The 18,248-nt window shown below is 45.0% G+C and overlaps 1 protein-coding gene across 1 annotated transcript in view; it reads left to right on the forward strand.

Annotated features, from left to right (window-relative positions):
• The window catches only part of MAP3K9 (mitogen-activated protein kinase kinase kinase 9), a 90,263-nt gene that overhangs the window by 48,975 nt on the left and 23,040 nt on the right, over positions 1-18,248 (forward strand). Inside the window, exons 8-10 of the mRNA XM_054971609.1 lie at positions 2,100-2,253; positions 15,893-16,002; positions 16,969-17,769. Of these exons, the coding sequence (XP_054827584.1) occupies positions 2,100-2,253; positions 15,893-16,002; positions 16,969-17,769 (1,065 nt within the window). The remainder of the gene's footprint in view (positions 1-2,099; positions 2,254-15,892; positions 16,003-16,968; positions 17,770-18,248) is intronic.

The raw sequence follows: 18,248 nt of genomic DNA on the forward strand, positions 1-18,248 counted from the left end.
TGACTCTGAAAATTGGTTAGTCTTAAAGGTGCTACTGGACTCTTTTTGGTGGTGATGGAGCAACTCCAGGCATTCCTGGATGATTCCTCTGTCCTGGACCCATTTCAGTCTAGCTTCTGACCTGGCCCTGGGACAAAGACTGCATTGGCTGCTCTTACAGATAACCTACATCAACACATGGACCAGAGTGGGTCGACATTGCTGTTGCTTTTGTACCTTATAGTTGTATTCGACATGGTCGATTATGACCTTTTGACCCACAGCCTCCCCGCCATCGGGATATGTGGGACAGTCTTGCAGTGGCTGAGCTCCTTTCTCCACAGTTGGGGACAGAGGGTGGTGCTTGGAGAACAGCTGTCCATACACTGTCCTTTGGTGTGTGGCATCCCTCAGGGGGCAATTTTTTCCTCGATGTTGTTTAACAAATATATATGAGCACCCTTGCCCAGGTGATCCATAGTTTTGGGCTGGATTGTCACCAGAATGCAAATGACACCTAGCTCTACCTGTTGATGGATGGCAAACCGAACATTGTACCAGATACCTTGGCCAGGGGGTTGGATGCCGTGATGGTATAGTTGAGGCAGAGTCTCCTGAAGTTGAATCCTCTGAAGGCGGAGGTCCTGCATCTGGGTCGTGGGACGATGAGTTTGTGGATCCGGCTCCCAACCCTCGACACAGTGCAATTAACAACTTCATCAACATTGAAAAGCCTGGGCATGGTGCTGGATGCCATGCTTTCAGTGGAGGCTCAGGTCACAGCCATTGCCAGATCTGCATTTTTAATCTTCAACAGGTCAGGCAGCCAGTGCCCTATCTCTCCTCCCAGGACCGAGCTTCAGAGATCCATGCAATGGTTACCTCCAGTCTAGACTACTGTAACTCGCTCTACCCAGGGCTGCCCTTGGGCTTGACCCAGAAGTTACAGCTCGTCCAGAATGCAGCAGCACAAGTCCTTACAAGGGCCCTTCATTAGGACACATATCCATCCCATGTTGTGCTAGGTGCACTGGCTCCCAGTTGAGTTCCAGATCCAGTTCAAGGTGTTGGTTTTGGTATTTAAAGCCCTTAATGGACTGGGACCAACATACCTGCGAGACTATCTCTCTCATTATGTTCCTCACAGGGGTATGCGCTCTGTGGACAAGCAGCTACTGATGATCCTTGGCCCGAGGGATGTACGCCTGTCCTCGACCAGGGTCAGAGCTTTTATAGCTTTGGCTCCAGCCTGGTGGAACATACTCTTATTGGAGACCAGGGCCCTGCAGGATTTCCTACAGTTCTGCAGGGCATGTAAGAGAGATTTTCCACCGGGCCTTTGTTTGAGGGGCCTGGCGTTCTGTCCCCCCTGACTGCTGTACTTTACATCCTTCCACCCTGGATGCTGCATCATGGCTGTGCTTGTAGTCCTTTATATTGCCGTTTTATTATCTGATGTTTGACACCTTTATCTATGGATTTTTTCACTTTTAATTACTGTAATTCTATTCTGTTTTATAATTGTATCATTCTTTTATTGTTGTGAGTCACCCAGAGCCTGTTCACGGGGAGGGCAGGATATAAATATAATAAAATAAATAAATAAATAATCCTTTCCCCCTTATATGGGGGCAAGATCCAAGCTTGTGAAAATGTATTGCTAAGAGTGCTAAGAATACAATCCAGAGTTTGTAATTTTGGAGAGAGGCTTCTGCTCATAAGGAAGTAAGAGAACCCTGCTTAATCAAATCAAATAATCCAGCATATTCTTTTCCACACTAACCAATTACATGCCACCAAGAAGCATGCAAGAAGACACAACCATGCTCCACTGTCCCCCTCCCACCGCATCTGCAACTAGTATTTATAGGCTTCTTGTCTACAAACATTGACAGCTAATAGTCACAGGCAGGCCTACCTCCATGAATTTGCCTAGCTTGATATTTAAAGCTATCTGTGCTAGGTGTCATTAGCACATCTTATGGCAGTGAATTCCATACATTATGTGTACATTGAAAGCAAGATTTTTTTTCATCCAATGAAGAAATGTCTTTTACAAAACTGTTGAATAAAAGTATTTTCATGTCTCAGTGATTCTTCCCCCACCCATCCCTCAACAGTGACACCCAATGAAAGTAACAAAACATACGGACGCAGCTCAGTATTCCAGAAGGAGGAGGAAGGAGAAGAAGAAAGAAGAGGCCCAAAGAAGAAAGGTCGCACATGGGGTCCGAGTTCATTTTGTCAGAAGGAGTTAACAACAGGCGAGGATGGGTATGAGGCATGCTGTAGATAGATATAGTCTTATTAATGCAGACCTTTGTTTTAAAGCTTGTTGGTGAGCTTAGCAGTTATCTTGCTCTTGTCATCACAATTAGAGACAAGCACTTAAAACATATATTAAGCTTCTGCTGTGTCATAAAATCTTGATCTGTCTCTTTTTCTCACAGATCTGCCATACTTCAGCTACTATCGTTGTGTGCCAATACATGCATTCTTAATTATGCATTCCTCTATTTATTTCTTGTCTCTTGAATCAACAACCAAATCAGGTTATTAACAATGTAGAATTTACATCATCATACCCTTTGCGTTAAAATACATGAAAACTATATTTTAAAGCAGAACACCCATGTGAGCCTTCTGTCAAACCTTCAGTGTCCTCCCTGTGAAAATATTTCTACTCATTTTAGGTATAGCAGTTGGCTTCCTTTATGGGAAGGCTTTTCTACATGGATGGTCCCCAGCTGGAAAAAGATCCTGCTTCTGTGCTTTCACAGCTTCTACATTTGTGGGCTTTGTTTCTGCAGTCCCTGAAGCAAAATCAGTCTGTATGCATAAGACAAATGTTCAAGATTTCACATCCCTCTATGTTTAGACTAACCTTCTAGAAAGGTTTGGCCACTTCTTGGAAAATGGTTTTGTAAATTCAGAGCTGCTTCCTGATATTTAACCTAAATTCTCAATATGCGACTTGAGTATAGAGGATCGGACTAAGTTTCTAAGTTTCTTTCCCTCCTTTACCGTCCAATAGCGTAGCACTGCAAGGCTTCCTTTTGTGACTCAGATGGCTAGCTCAACCTGTGATGCATCCTTTCATCATTAACCATTTATCTTCCCCTCAGAGCCAGTGACACAGCCACTCAAGTAAGGTTATAGTAGGTTCCAAAAATGGGTTGGAACATCTCCAGCTTGTGATAGTGTGGCTAATGGTCAGATTTAACTCCAACTCATTTGTGGGGAGGGATGCAATTCTTCTGTGCAGTAGGAAGGGTAGATTTTGCCTTTTATATTTCCCTTAACACCCTCTGGGTAGTTTGCTGCCACCAGGAATATTATATTCCAAGATATTTTATTTATTTTATTCCAAGATATTTTATTCGACAATACATATTTTATTTAAGTTTTCCCTTTTGTAACATGCCTAAGTGTCAGGCTCCTTCGTGGTTCTATGTGGCCCCGAGGATAAGAATGGGATATAGCAATGACAGCTACTCTGGGATAACAAAACAAAACAAACTTTTATTTTTCAAGAAGCGTATCTGTTTCATAAAAGTAGTTCTTGGTTCTTAAAGTTACTTCATTTAAACTCATTCACACAGATCTCTTCTAAGGCTTCACATACAGTTAGCCTCTTTCTCTGACTCAATATTTCTCTTACAGAAATGCTTAAAACTCCTCAGGCAGCACACAGCTCGCCTCTCTTTCTCTCTCATTCACAGAAATATTAAACCTGCTCAGGCAGCACACAGCTGGCCTCTCTTTCCCTGACTGAGTGTCCTTTCACAAACATGCTCAGTTCAGGTTCCACACAGATTATATTTCTCTCATAAATACTTCAACATACTCAGGCAGCACACAGCTAGCCTGCTTTCCTCTGACTGACCCTTTTCTCTCTGCACTCTCAGTCTCAAACTGCATTCACTCCACCCACCCTCTCAGTCATCAACCAATCATATCACTCACTCTTCCCTCTCTCTCTCACCCCCACTCTTCCCCTAGCTCACCAAGCATTTAAAGACACATGCACACATTTACTTGAAATCATTACAGTTTCCTTCATATCCATGGTGTAGCTCCCGTTGATGAATGTACTGAGTTGTTATATGCATAGTCGGCAAAATCAAGAAAGTCCAACCGATCATCTTGTTGGTAGTTAATATAACATCTTAAGAATTGTTCAAGCACCTGATTTGTGCGTTCGGATTGTCCATCTGACTGGATGATAAGTGGAATGGATCCCTTGTTCGATTCCTGCTAGTTACAGAAGCTCTCGCTAGAAGTTGGCAACGAACTGTGGGCCCCTGTCCAAGATCACCTTATTTGGAAATGGGTGTAATTTCACTATATGCTTCAGGAACAGGCTTGCTAGTTTCTTGGCTGTAGGTATTGTAGTACAAGGAATAAAATGAGCCTGTTTTGAAAAGAGATCCACCACTACTAGAATGACGGTGTGTCCTTTAGAGGGGGGAAGATCAGTAATAAAGTCCATGGAAACCACGGCCCATGGCCAAGGAGGTGTTTCCAAGGGCTGTAACAGTCCAGGGGGGTTCCCCTTCCTTGATTTTCCCATTATACACACAGGACAGGAGGATATGTACTGGGATATATCCTTTCTCATCGCTGGCTATCAAAATTGTCTTTGCTCTAAGTGTAAAGTTTTAAGATATCTGAAATGTCCAGTGGTTTTTGCATCATGACATTGGTGCAAGATTTCTTTTCTTAAGCTGACTGGGATATACAGTTTGTTTCCTTTGTACCCGTGGCCATCCCCTGCCTGTTTTAATTCAGCTTTGGGCACACTTTCCCTCTCCTTTGCAGTTTCTGCTTTCACTTTCTCTCCCCACTCTGAGAGATCAGATTTCAGATTGTTTTGCATTTTCACTGCTTGGCTGCATGTCGTCACTGCTCCTCCCAATTGCGCTGGTGAAAAAACTATCAATTATCTCCTCCCTCTGGCTTTCATGTTGGGGCATGCGTGAAAGGGCATCCACTAAGAAGTTTGACCGCCCGGGGAGGTATTTCAACGTAAAGTTGAATTTAGAGAAAAATTCTGCCCACCTTAATTATTTGGCATTTAGTCTCCAGGGGGTGCGTAGTGCCTCTAAATTTTTGTGATCCGTCCATACCTCAAAAGGCACTTTTGCCCCCTCTAATCAATGCCTCCAGGTTTCAAGGGCTAATTTTACTGCAAAGGATTCTTTCTTCCGTACACTCCAGTTGTGTTCTGTCTCAGAGAATTTCTTAGACAGATATGCACAAGGGTGCAGTTGTTCTCATCCGGGTGCTGTAGCACCGGTTCGGAAACAAACAGCGTTTTTAGGTTCTCAAAACTTGGCACTCTGCCGTCCAGTTTAACTTAGCACTAGGCTTTTTCCCTTGCACCCCTTTCCCCTTCGTTTTTAGTAAGTCTGTTAAGGGGAGGGCAATTTGAGCAAAGTTCTTTATGAAGGGTCTGTAAAAGTTAGCAAACCCTAGAAACAATTGCAATTGTCTTCTTGTTTTGGGGGCCTCCCACCCCACGACGGCTTGGATTTTTGCCAGGTCCATTTTCAATCCTTGGGGAGAGATTTGGTACCCCAAAAAATCCAGCTCCTCCTTATGAAATTCACATTTAGACAATTTCACTGGTAGTTTATGTTTTCTCAAAGTAGTCAGCACTTTTCTGACCAGTTCCACGTGTAATTCTTTATCAGCAGAATAAATCAGCACGTCATCTAGATAAACAACAACACCCTTGTGCAGGTACTCATGTAATACTTCATTGATGAAGTTCACCCCTGGTGTCCCCTGTAGCCCAAATGTCATGACGAGGTACTCAAATTGTCTGAGGGGCATATTGAATGCTGTTTTCCATTCATCCCCTTCCCTTATTCTTACTCAGAAATAAGCATCTTTCAAATCCAGTTTCGAAAAAATCTTTCCTTGAGCCACCACACTGAGTAAGTCTCTAATCAAGGGAATGGGGTATGCATTTGACATCGAGACCGCATTTAGACCATGAAAATCCATACACAGTCTTAACCCCCCATCTTTTTTTCTCTGAAACAACACAGGCACCGCATGGGCAGAGCTAGCGGGGCGGATGAATCCCCGCTCCAAGTTTTTATCAATGAACGCTCTCAGTTCCTTCCTCTCAGCTGAGCTCACTGAGTATAATTTACCTTTAGGCAACTTTCCCCCCATAATAAGTTCAATAGCACGGTCCATTTTTCTATGAGGGGGTAGCTCATCTGCTTCTTTTTCATCAAACACTTGCTTTAAATCAGAATAGTCAGAGGGAATGACCCCTTCTTCCTCTGAAGTTAACAGCACAGTCTCTAATGGGGAGGGTGCCTCCTTCCCCCACACTTTAGTCCATGCATGCTTTGCACAATGATCACCTTTGAAGACTACCATCCCGGTGGATCATTTAATGTATGGATCGTGATCCCATAGCCAACAACTTCCTAGTACTAAGGGGTATTTTGCTATATCACTGACTATATATGTTCAATTCTCCCAATGGTCTCCCATTCCTGTAGCTGAAGGTTCGGTTTGATGTTGTGTGGGTTGCATACTAGACCCATCCATTTGTTCAAAATGGTCTTTGAGTTCAGTTACTTCTAAGCCCAGTCCATTTACTAGCGCTGGCAAGATTAGATCCCGTGAACATCCAGAGTCTATCAGTGCTTGCACCCGTACATGAGTCCCCCCTTTTGGGTTTAATAATGTCACGGACATAAATAGTATGGCCCCTCTCTCTCTCACCTTTGGGGTTGTGGATACTTTAGAGACCTGCCGTCAGGACCCTCTTACAGCAGGTCTTCCTTGTTTCCTGTTGGTGGGGTTAGACCTTCCTCAGCTTCTTTTGATGGGGGTATGTCAGTAACTTCAGGGGGTTCCTCGACATCCAACCCAGTCTCCAGTTTTCCCTTTTTAGCACCTCCTTTTCAATTTGGCGGTTTGGGAATGTTTGGGCTTCCCCCCTTGCTTCGATCTCACAGGGCATTGCACAGAAAAATGTCCCCTGCCCCCACAGTTTAGACATAGTCCCTGTCTCCATTGGGCTTCTCTCCCAGTTGGAGGGATAGGGGCTCTTGGACCTAGCGCAGTACATCCCCTGTCTGCCGTGGTTGGTCTCCTTGCCCCAGCTTTCTATTGCATTCTAACAAGTGTCACGGGCTGGGCTAGCCCAAGCAAGGTGGTTCCAGTCCAAACCTTAAGGCCAAAGTCAAAAGGGAGTTCCAAGAGCAAAAGCCAAGTCAAACCAGTGGTCAGAGCATGAGATAATGCCAGGAGTGAGTCCAGAGTCCAAGAGCGAGGTCAGGCACAGTCCAAGGTCAGTCACCGATGGTGTCAGATCCAAAAGCTGGTGCAGGCAAGGTACACAGAGCGGTTGCAGGCAGTAGACACATTGCTTCCACGCCTGGCAGTTGCTCCTGACTGGCTTTTATAGCCAGGCGTGGTTTTCAGCCAGCTGCTGGGGCTCCATCCTGATGCTACGCATCGTCGCTCTCCAGCAGCTGGCGTCAGCTCAGGAGACGAGCACTGCACCGTCTCTCCTGCAGTTCCAGTCTCTGGCGCTGTCTGCAGCGCTCTCTAGGCGTGGGTGAACCTGGGGGGGTGGAAGCCCCTGGCTGGGCTTCCCCTGTGGTGCTGGCAGTCCCTGACTGAGCTTCCCCTGTGGAAGTTCCTGGCTGAGCTTCCCCTGTGGTATTGGGGCTAAAGGATGCTGGTGTCTCAGCTGCTGGCTGTGGGCTTTGATCAGCCAGCAGCTGCTGCTCCTGATTGCCGGCTTCTGCTGAGTCAGGGCTAGGGCTGGCTACACAGAACTCTTCTTCTCCTGAGGAGTACTGGCTGGCTACACAAGGCTCCTCTCCTCCAGAGGAGACCTCACTCTCAGACTGTGCCATGACAACAGGTTTTACAACTTGGGTTCTATTTTTGACTTCACATGCTAATTGGATCCAGCCAAATAGGTTTTGTGGGTCATCTTTCTTTAGTGCTCTATCCAGCAAGTCAGCATTTAATCCATTACGAAAAAGTTCAATTTTTATTTCTTCATGGTAGCCCGGCACTTTGGTTGCTAGCTGTCTGAATTCAGCAGCATATTCTCTGACAGCTCTGGACCCCTGCTTAATGGTTCTTAGTTTGGTTCTGGCCCTTTCTCCTTTTAATGGGTCATGAAATTGAGCCCTGAGCGCATTGGCAAAAGCGTTTAAATCGTATAGCTCAGGTGCTCCCATGTTATACAAGGTGACATACCATTCTGCGACCACCCCTGTCATCCAGGATCCCAGGTGACTCACCCAACTTTGCTCTGAAGGAAATAAGTGTCCCCAGTCATGGAAAAATTCCATGGCTTGCACTAAAAAGAAACCCAAGTTTCGAGGGTTTCCGTCAAAAGTGGCTTCCAATTTGAACCATCCTTGGGGCAAACCTTGCGGCAATCCCGGTGCTGCTTGGTGTCCCACCGCCTGTGGGATCGCCCCCCCCCAAGGAAGGTGGTTGCAAATGTCCTTGCGGCCATCCGGGTGCCAGAACTCAGGCTTGTGGGATCACTTGTGGGATCGCCCCCCCCCCAAGGGATAGTGTTGCCAATGTCCCAGTGCCCTGCGAGGTACCTGGTAGGTTCTGTTTGATCCTACACCCATTGGAGCAACTTGCGGAACCCCTCTGTACTGTGGTTGCCCAATTGGCACAAAGTTTAGTGGGGCAGTTTGCAGAATTCCCCCGATTTGCGGCTGAAGACATTGAGTTCCCTGCGGGATATTTACTGGGAGACCTCTCATCGGGGTATGTCCAATTTGTACTCCTACCCCTGTTGGGGCAATAATGGGGGTTCTTTGTGGTTGCCCTGGATGAGGCATCCCCATTCCACTGGTTGCAACCGATGCTCCTGTGCTTGCTTGTGCTGGCACAGGTAGGTTTCTTGACACACTCATCCCCGTTGTGGTGCCAGGTGCTCCTGCACCTCTCACTCTTGGAGGTATAGTCAAAGGCTGTGGGGCCCCTCTCACTTGGGGTCCCCCTTGTTGAATTCTCACTCCCCCCTGGGGTGGTAATATGGAGCTCATGAGTGCCCAGGGGAGCCTGACTCTGAGTTTGTTTGCACTCTCATCCCCATTGTAGCAATTGGCGCCCCGGCGCCACTTGAGACTTGGGGAACTAACAATGCTTGTGCTCTCTCATCGGGTACAGCTCCTACTTCCTGGGGCAGTATGCTTGGTGCTATTACTAGCTGGGAACGTGGTAGAACACTCCTTCCCCCTGTTCCTGTAGTTGTTACAGAGATTGGCGTGGAAATAGGAACTCTTTAGTCATCAGTGAACTGCTCAGGAGTCAGCAAATTTGCCCCTCTCCTTCCCCGCAGCATGGTCCATGTATGGTCCCCTGTATGCGGTGAAATAGCAGGCCACTCTGATTCCTCATTCGTTCCTGTTCTCGACCTAGCTAACGCTTCTGGCACGCTTACATTTCCTCGTTCGTTGAGTAGGTGCAATTCCCATTCCTGTTGTCTCCTCATGGGTTGGGTGTAGCTAACTCCTCTCGGATTGGGCGCAGTCCATCCCTTTCCATCTGTAGCGTCTGGGCCTCGGCTGCTTCCTCCAAATCACTAGATTCCAGGGGTCCCGTCTCATTTACTATGGAGTAATATCCTACAGCGCATCTGGTTTCAGCGGTTACTCCACGGTCCTTTGGCTCTTGTACATCCAGCAACACCGCTTGTATTGCTTTATCCTGTGGCTTCCTTGGCTGCAGTGTCTGGCCCCCATCCGGGTTGTTTGGCCCAGCGGCAGCCCCCAACTCACAGGTTTCCCAAGTGCCTGTGCTCGGGTTGACAGTACTTCCATGGTACTCTGCAGCGTTACCTGGGGGTAATCCAAGGTCCTCCTGTATTTGTACATCCTCCAACACCAATTGTGCTGTCATCACTTGAAGCATAGGGAGCGGCCACTTCTGGCCCCATTCCTGGTTGTCTGGCCCAGCTGTGGCTCCCGTTTGTACATCCCCCAACACCGATTGTGTTGGTGCCTCCTGTAGTGGAGGTAGCTGCGGCATCCAACCCCATTCCTGGTTGTTTGGCCCAGTCGCAGCTCCCATTTCCCACTGATTTAGTGGGTCAACTGTAGATTCACCGTGTTCAGCAGCACTTCCAGGAGGTAGTCCAGGATCCCCCAATAGCTGTAATTGCTCCAGTGTCTCTCGTAAAAAACGGGGCCCTTCAGCCCATTCCCTCTGTGGTGTCCTCAAGCTCCATCCTGCGTAGGTTGCTGGAGCAGTGGCAGAATGTTTCATTGGCTCTCCAACATAGGTTTCTAGTTCAAGGGAACATCGAAAATATACCGTGCTATGGCATCGTGTCCCTTACTCTGCCATTGTAGATCTTCGAGGGTTCCACTTGCGTGGGGTTGGCAAGGTCCATTGGTAGTAATTGGACCCAGCCTTAGGGATCGCTCCCAGTTCATGGTACATCGGGAGGGCCCCCGTCACATCGAGTCCCCTCATGGCAGAAATATTATGGTCCATTAAAAAGTCCACATGGGTGTGGGTCACAGCTACCAGCTCCATGGAAGCCCCATCCAGGGTTGCACCCGGTCCCCTTTGATCTGAGGGATCCTCTGGCGCTGACAAGTCCGGCTCTGATGATGTGAAGACGGTAACCATTATCCCAGGGTTGCAGGTACAGAGGAAAAAGGGATTCTTGTCAAAATGTCAGGCTCTGGATGACAGGATATGGCAGACAGATCCCTGGATCATTATAGCAGGACACAGGGTTCTTGGTTAAATGACTTTTATTCAGAAATCAGATCTTTTCCATACTCAGATCCAAAGGTCTACTTAGGAGTAAGGTAAGCATCTAAGTAGCTCGAGTAGAAGTTCGACAAGAATGGCAACATGGGAAAAATACATCTCTTTTCTACCCTGCTTTTCTTCCCCCTCCCAATTCCCAAACAATCCCTTGTTGCTTCTTCGGCGTGAGAACATTTTGCATATTTGTGCTATCACGCTGCACCACTAGGAAGAAAGACATATCATAGTCCGAGGGGAAGTCCAAAGTCGTAAATAGTTGAGCTCAACAGATAGCCACCTGTGAAAGCCTGAGAAACCGTTAGAATACTAGCAACAGGAAATTGAGTTACACCAGGATCATGGTTACCATAACTGGCATTAGAACATAAGCATCAGAATTAACATTGGCATGTATGAATGGGTACAGTCATACATGACACTGGCTGGGTTGTGGGAAATGCTGCTGCCACCCTTGTGGCTATAGCAAAAAATGAGAGGCCACGCTTGTGACAGCAAGGCTGGGATCACCAGCTTGCATGGGGTAATCCTTTCACATTCCAAAAACATTTATAATGGGATGAGTGAGGCAATTATCATTAGTAGTGTGTCAAACAATATTTGTTTGTTTGTTTGTTTGTTTATTTATAGTCCACCTTTCTCACTGAGACTCAAGGCAGATTACGTAGTGTGAGATTAGTACAATCAGTATCAAAGACATTTCCATACAGTGTCATGGACATTTCCACAGATAATGCCATAGGATAAATAAATACAGTTTACAAAGACATAGCATTAGCAAGGATCAGGGCCTTTTTTTGGCTGGCTGACTGTCAGCAGTCAGCTGGTGCCGGCGCTGAGGGTGATTAAACTTTAAACTCAGCCAATTTGCTTCTGCTGCCTAACCAGGCAGCGAAAGCTATGCAGTGGCACTGAAAGGGGCATTTAAACCCAGCCAGCTTGCTTCTGCTGCCTGGCCAGGCAGCGGAAGCTGGGGTTTAAATGACCTTTTCTGTGCTGCTGCACAGCGGCACAGACAGGGGCATTTAAACCCAGACAGCTTGCTTCTAATTCTTTAGCCCTAAGCCTGGCCTCCTTATCTTTTGTTTTTATATCTTCTGGGAGGTGGCTCTGCCCTGCGTGATGATGTCACTTCTCAGAAGTGATGTCATTGTGCAGTCCTGGGAGCATGCGCGTGCTTTGCTCACATGCGTATGGTTCCATTGAGTTCCACCACCTCTTTTCCCAGAAAAAAAGCCCTGGCAAGGTTCCAATACAGAGTTGGAGAATTACTGAAACAGAACATAATCAATTCTAGGACTGACATTAGACAACATGAAGCACAGGTAGTATATAGGAGTACAAATTTAAAAGAAACAGATAATATGTAAAGCAACATAGTGGTGAAGTGTGTGGTCCCTAATGAAGCATCTGAGACCCCCTCCCTACAATACCACCCTCCTATCTGAGTAAAAAGCCTTTTTTAATCATTCGGCTTTGTATCGTTTGTGGAAAACCCAGGCAAGTGGGGGCTCTCCTGACCTCAGGCAGGCCATTCCACTGGGTAGGGGCCACCACAGAGAAAGATGAACAGTGATGCTTCTATTACTCACATAGATTATAATAGCAATGCATACACTATCTAGGGCAAAGTATTATTTTTCTTTATGTAGGTGCTTAGTGTCTCTGGAAAATAAAATATTTCTCCCAAAGACTTGAAGAGAATTGTGTCGAATGTAAATACTAACTACAGGAAACTGAGCATTTACAGCATGAAAAACTGACTGCATGGGAACAATCTTACCTAGTTCACTACAGTATCAGAGGAGCAGAGAGGGGGAAGTGCAGGGTAAAATGAAGGGTAAATAGAGGGAAGAGGGAAGACTCCTAGAATGAGCGCAGCTGTGATAGTAGACCTGGAGGGGACAGTACTGTTGCTTGTATCCTAACCAGGAAATCTCACTTCTTTCAGGTGGCCAATAAAAAAAGTCCATCCTTTTATTTTATAAATTTGCCCTACCATGTGACCCAACTGATCATTTATCTTTACCTTTCTGAGATCAGGGTTCATTCCCAAGTAACTACAGGATAAAAGTTTGAATGTGCTTTAATCAGATAAGAGCTGAAGCCTTGGAAATACATGTACATGTAGTTGAAAAGAAGTTGAATTGCTGTCCAGCTCCCCCTTGTGGTCTCTTTGGCTTCCTTTACTCATTTTGATGTACTGAGGAAGTATTTGTCCAGGCTGGGGAAAGTTCTAGAATATTTGGCTGACTCCAAGTCCTTATTCTTAAATTAATACTTGGTTTCCTGGTCCAGTGAACTTTCACCCTCTTTCTTTTAGGAAGCATAGGAAAGCAGAGGTGTTGCCACAAAGGGCAACCAGGAAAATCTTTAGAGCTAACAGGGCCAAGAGAAAGGCTAACATTTGGTAATATATTTGATGTTCTTCTGTCTGCAAAGCTTATTACTAAAGTTATATTTAAATGTCCTGATAATTTGTGATTTCTGATATCTGAATGCTGGCCATCCTGCAAACTGCAAACTTGGACTGAAAATTGCTGTTACTAAACCTGAACTAGGGTTTGTTTTAACTCTGGTTTGTCATGACACTTATATGGCTGAATCTCAGTTTGTTCAGTTGCATTCCTAAGTACAGAGTCACAACAGCAGAGCAGTAAAAAAATCTTGCTTGTGCCATCTTGAAACACTTCCTCCACCACTTTTACCCCTGTCTACTAGTCTTCTCTCCACTTCCTCCCTGCTAGCAATGTCAGAATCAACTGCATGCCTGTGGACTAGCCGAAAAAGACTGTTCATCCATTGCCATCTTGCTCTGCCCCCAGACACCTGTTTTAAAGTGTCTGCTCGCACCTATGATAAAGGCATTTTCTGAGATTCCCATCTTACAAGCTGGACTCCCAATTTTAACTTCAGGATATTCTGAAATGGTCTCCTATATTCCCATGAAGCTTGTGCTGACTGAGGATCAGACTTACGGACTGCAGCCATGGCTTCTCATGACCACAGAGAAGAACTACAGCTGTTTCCAAAGTTGTGTAAAGATGTGAAGAGAGCTTTCAAAACATTAACATCACACTAGAAGTCTGTTTACATCCTCTTGGACCTAGAGGAAGACACTGCGAAAGGTCTTGTATGGTCTCATTGCATTGTCCCTAACAGCATTTTGTTAGTCCACAGTTGGTTGATATTTGGTTCTCATGGCCAGGAAGCAGTGGACAGACAGGCAGCAACAGTGTACCACTGGTCAGCTTGCAGCCAGTGCTTCCCTTTATGTTCCTGCTGAACAGCAGCTGCCAGATTCTTCCAAATCCCTAGGTAAAGGTGTTAAGGAGGACCATCACCACTGGGAGATCTGACTCCATGTTAGCTACAGCAGACCCTGAACTGAACTTCCTCAAACCAAATATTCCATTAACTAAACCGAACACAACAATAATCAGTCCATGCACTTCTTTATTTCTCACTCCCACTGGCCTAGGTAGAATCTACACAAATTCTCCTTTTCTCTTGTATATAGTATTCCAATCCTCTTTTTCAGTGAACTATTAAAACTTCAACTGTATGTCTGTCTGTCTTTCATTGAAGGATAGGAACCAAGGAGAAGGGTAAGATCATTGGGCAGAGAATGGGATTTTAATATTTTAACATGGGTACATGATATGGTATGGCTTTGCAGCCTGGGAAGCAACTCATGAGCAGGGTGTCTGTGTGGGAAATGATGTACTTGGTGGTGAGGAGTCACCTAGGTACTGGCATCAAGATCAAGCTGCTGGGTGGGAGGGATGGTTTGGCAGTGTGACATGGCAGGGGGAGGCACTCAAGTGCCAGCACTGGGAGCTACCCAGGTGGGAAGGAAGATGTGGCAGCTTGGAAATGAACAGGGATGATAGCCTGGAAGGAGATGTAAGGTGGATGGAAACTAGCACCCAACACAAACTCCCACCCACCCCTCCCAATCTGTTTACCTTTTCTAAAACTGTACCATTATTATGAGCAGGTGATGTTTGCAGGTATGAGCCCACCCTATAAATGCTAACTGATAGAATGAGCTTGTAAGAATCTTTCAACGTATATATTTTAACTCTGAGAAAACAGGTATGGATGTTGTGTTTATAAATCTTCACTGTTTTAATGTTTACTCTGGGAAGCCGAGAGCAGGAAAGGTGTCTGATAATCTACTTAGCTGAGAGTAGCCCAGAGATATCTGAGAAATTTTGACTTGGTGTGCTTGGCTGCCTCTTTCTGTTTAGTGCATCCAGCCAATGGCATTTAGCTTCCTAATGCAGTCATCTTTACTAGAATGACAGCGCAATGGCATTCAGAATAGCATTCAGGGGTTCTGTTGGACAGCAAGAAAGGAGGCAAGCAGGAGACAAACTAGATTTCCAAACACTGGTTTGTTTTAATCATCTGCAGCACAAATAGCTGTATGTGATGGTGACTGTAGCCTAATAAATGGAGTGTATTTAAGTGGAAAGAATGCAGGCTGTTACCAATTCCAATTCCTTACCAGTGGCCTTAGCCTTCCATTCGAAATGAGCATGTGAGCCCCAGTCTCCTGGAATTATCCTCTCTTGTCTCCTACTGTGTGGCTTATTATCCACGTATATTTAGTTGGGGTCCTTCTATACAAAACCCAGGAAACATTCTGATGAAATTCTGCTCCTCAAACTAAACAGTTTTAACTTAGTTTGGACTGGATAGACTGTCTGGAAACCGTATGTAAACTGCTTGTTGGTGGAAGTATATTATAAGCAAACTAAATATAATGTTACTTGGCCAATTTTGCTATTCCATTACTTAACTACTATCCCTGTTAAGTAATGGGATAAGTCCTGCCTCTGTTTTAAAAAATACTAATTTCATAGGGAGAGTTTTGCATATAATAATGCTGATCCTTGGTTATTAGCATGAAAGAACTTCTTATGGGACTGTAGTGAGGTTACAATAAACAAGGAAAACAGTGTAACCTGCTAGGCCTGTGTTCCTCATGTGTTCAGTGCCTTTGGGGATATAATGGGAGAGAAATGAAAGTGGTGTTAAAAAGACTGTTCTTGAAGTGCTAATTGAAACATAAAAATTGGACAGAAATACATTTTCTTTTTCTTTATGCCAGCCCGAAGGTTCTGGGAGACGGCTATAAACAGTGGTCAAGTGTTCCAAACCTAGGAAAGGTCCAGAGAACAGCAGCTGCTTTGCCTGGATTTTCAAGCCTAACAGAGATGGGTAAAGTAGCCTGTTAACTGAATTGTTATCTCATCCACCTGCAATCAGCAGTTTTAAAAATCCCCTGTATGTGTTTGCCCTCTAATTTCAAGGATATTTCAAGTTTTTAATGATAAATACGTATAAAATATTTTGCTTGAGTACATGTGATGTAATGTTTACATTTGAGCACATTATATAGATGCCCTTGCCGCTCTTGTCTCTAATGTGCAATGCAGCCTGTATTCATTCATGTTACATACTGCCTCTGCCCTCTTTGCCTTACAGTTTTGCCCATTAGTCAGCGGCTCTTTTCCTGGATTTGTATGTTGCTCCTTGATTTTTTTGCTGATACTTGAAGTGGTGGATTGTTCCAAGAGAGATTCCTGCTAAGGATAGCTCACTGTCACTTTTTAGTTTTTATTTTCAGGACTCTTTTCTTCCACTCAACCAGTGTTGCTTTAGGTGTTTGGCTCATCTTTTCTTGATTATGCACTGTTTTAAGCCTTTGGTTCTTTATAGAACAAAGGTAACAACTTTATATTGTATTACCTTGGAAACTGAAAACCTATAAGCATAATTTTGTCTTGTCATCTTGTTTAAAAAAAAAATCTGGCACTCCCTAGACAAAACAGTAGGGGATCTGTGATCAGATTGAGTTTACAGTGCTGAGAGGGGGATTTAGCGCTCCCCAACCCCACCCATAACTTTTACTAATGCAGTAATAGAACTGAGGTTTGCAAGCAGAAAAAACATACAGTTACAACATGCTTGCAGTGCATTCAGCCATACACATCTGCAGTCATGCCTGGTTTGGACTCATTGCATAAAAAAGACTGGGTAGCAAGTGCCTTCAATTACATGGCTTTCGATTTTTAAAATCTTGCTATATTTGAGATACCTTTTTATTTGGGAATGTATGGTGAAGCATACGCAAGTGATATTTATATAGCAAGAATGTAAAAGGCTCACTCTTTATTTTTGCAGAGAATGAAGACAGTGATTCTTTGAAAAATGGAGAAAGCAAGTTGCAGCAATCACCTGGATCTAACAAATCATACCTCTGTATCCCATTTCAAAAGAACGAGGACTGGGATGGCCAGTTCAGTGACGCCAACGAGTCCACCCCTGTGAACTCTGCCACGAGTACCCCTCAGCTTACCCCCACAAACAGCCTCAAACGTGGCAGTTCCAACCACAAACGATGTGAGCTTGCCTTTCTTGGTTGTGCAGCAGTGCTAGCTGCTTCTGGCCTAGGCTTTGATCTCTTGGAAGTTGGCAAGTGCCAACTGCTAACCCAGGATGAACTGGAAGCCCCCAAGGAAGAGAAGAAGAAACGTGACAGTATCTTTCAGCGAGCTGGGCGTTCCCATCAGAGTACCAGTCCTCCTTCCAGAACACTCTTAAAGAAAGAGGAGCCCACATTGTTGCTAGGCAAGCCATCCAGTTCCCTGACTCTTCTCTCATTGTCTTCCATTTCTGAATGTAACTCAACTCGATCCCTGCTACGCTCAGACAGCGAAGAGATTGTAGTATATGAAATGCCTGTCAGTCCTGTGACAGTAAAGGCTCCCTTGCCTGTAGTTAGTAATCCATTGGTTAATATACGTGTTGAGAAGTTCAAGCAGGATCCCAACCAGTCCTTGACTCCTACACATGTGACTCTTTCTTCAGAAGCTCACCAAGGAGGGCACAGACGTACCCCTTCTGATGGTGCCATAAAAGTTGCTGGTCTCCTTGCCAATGGATATCCTTCCAGTTATTCTCCTACAGGAGCATTGGGAGCAGGTAGGTGGTTGCCCTTTACCTTCATGTCCCATAGAATGAAAGTTAAAATTAATGCCAAAATTGCCAATAGACTCAGCATTTATGCTTCTGCCTTACCCCCCTGCACATTGGCAACTGCCTGTTTGGGCAGTTGGAGAGGACTTCTCTATGGCTAAATGGGAAACTATCTTCTAAAGGTTCCTCAGTCTTTCCTCTCCTCATTCAGTCTCTCTCTCTCTCTCTTCATTTTTGCACTATGAGAGGACTTAACATTCAAATCAACACCATTGCAAATAATCTTACTTCCCAAGAAATACATATTCCCCTGTACTTCGAAGCTTCTCCCATACTCTTTTAATTGGTTACATAAGCTGTGGAGACATACAAAGAGACTTACATAAAATCAATACATTAAAATGAATTTGCAGACTTTTCTTCCATTAGCATTAATGCTATATGCAAATTAGGTTAATTTGCTATTGGGAACTTCCAACCGCAGC

Source organism: Eublepharis macularius, chromosome 2 (assembly GCF_028583425.1).
Source record: "Eublepharis macularius isolate TG4126 chromosome 2, MPM_Emac_v1.0, whole genome shotgun sequence".
Lineage (NCBI taxonomy): Eukaryota > Metazoa > Chordata > Lepidosauria > Squamata > Eublepharidae > Eublepharis > Eublepharis macularius.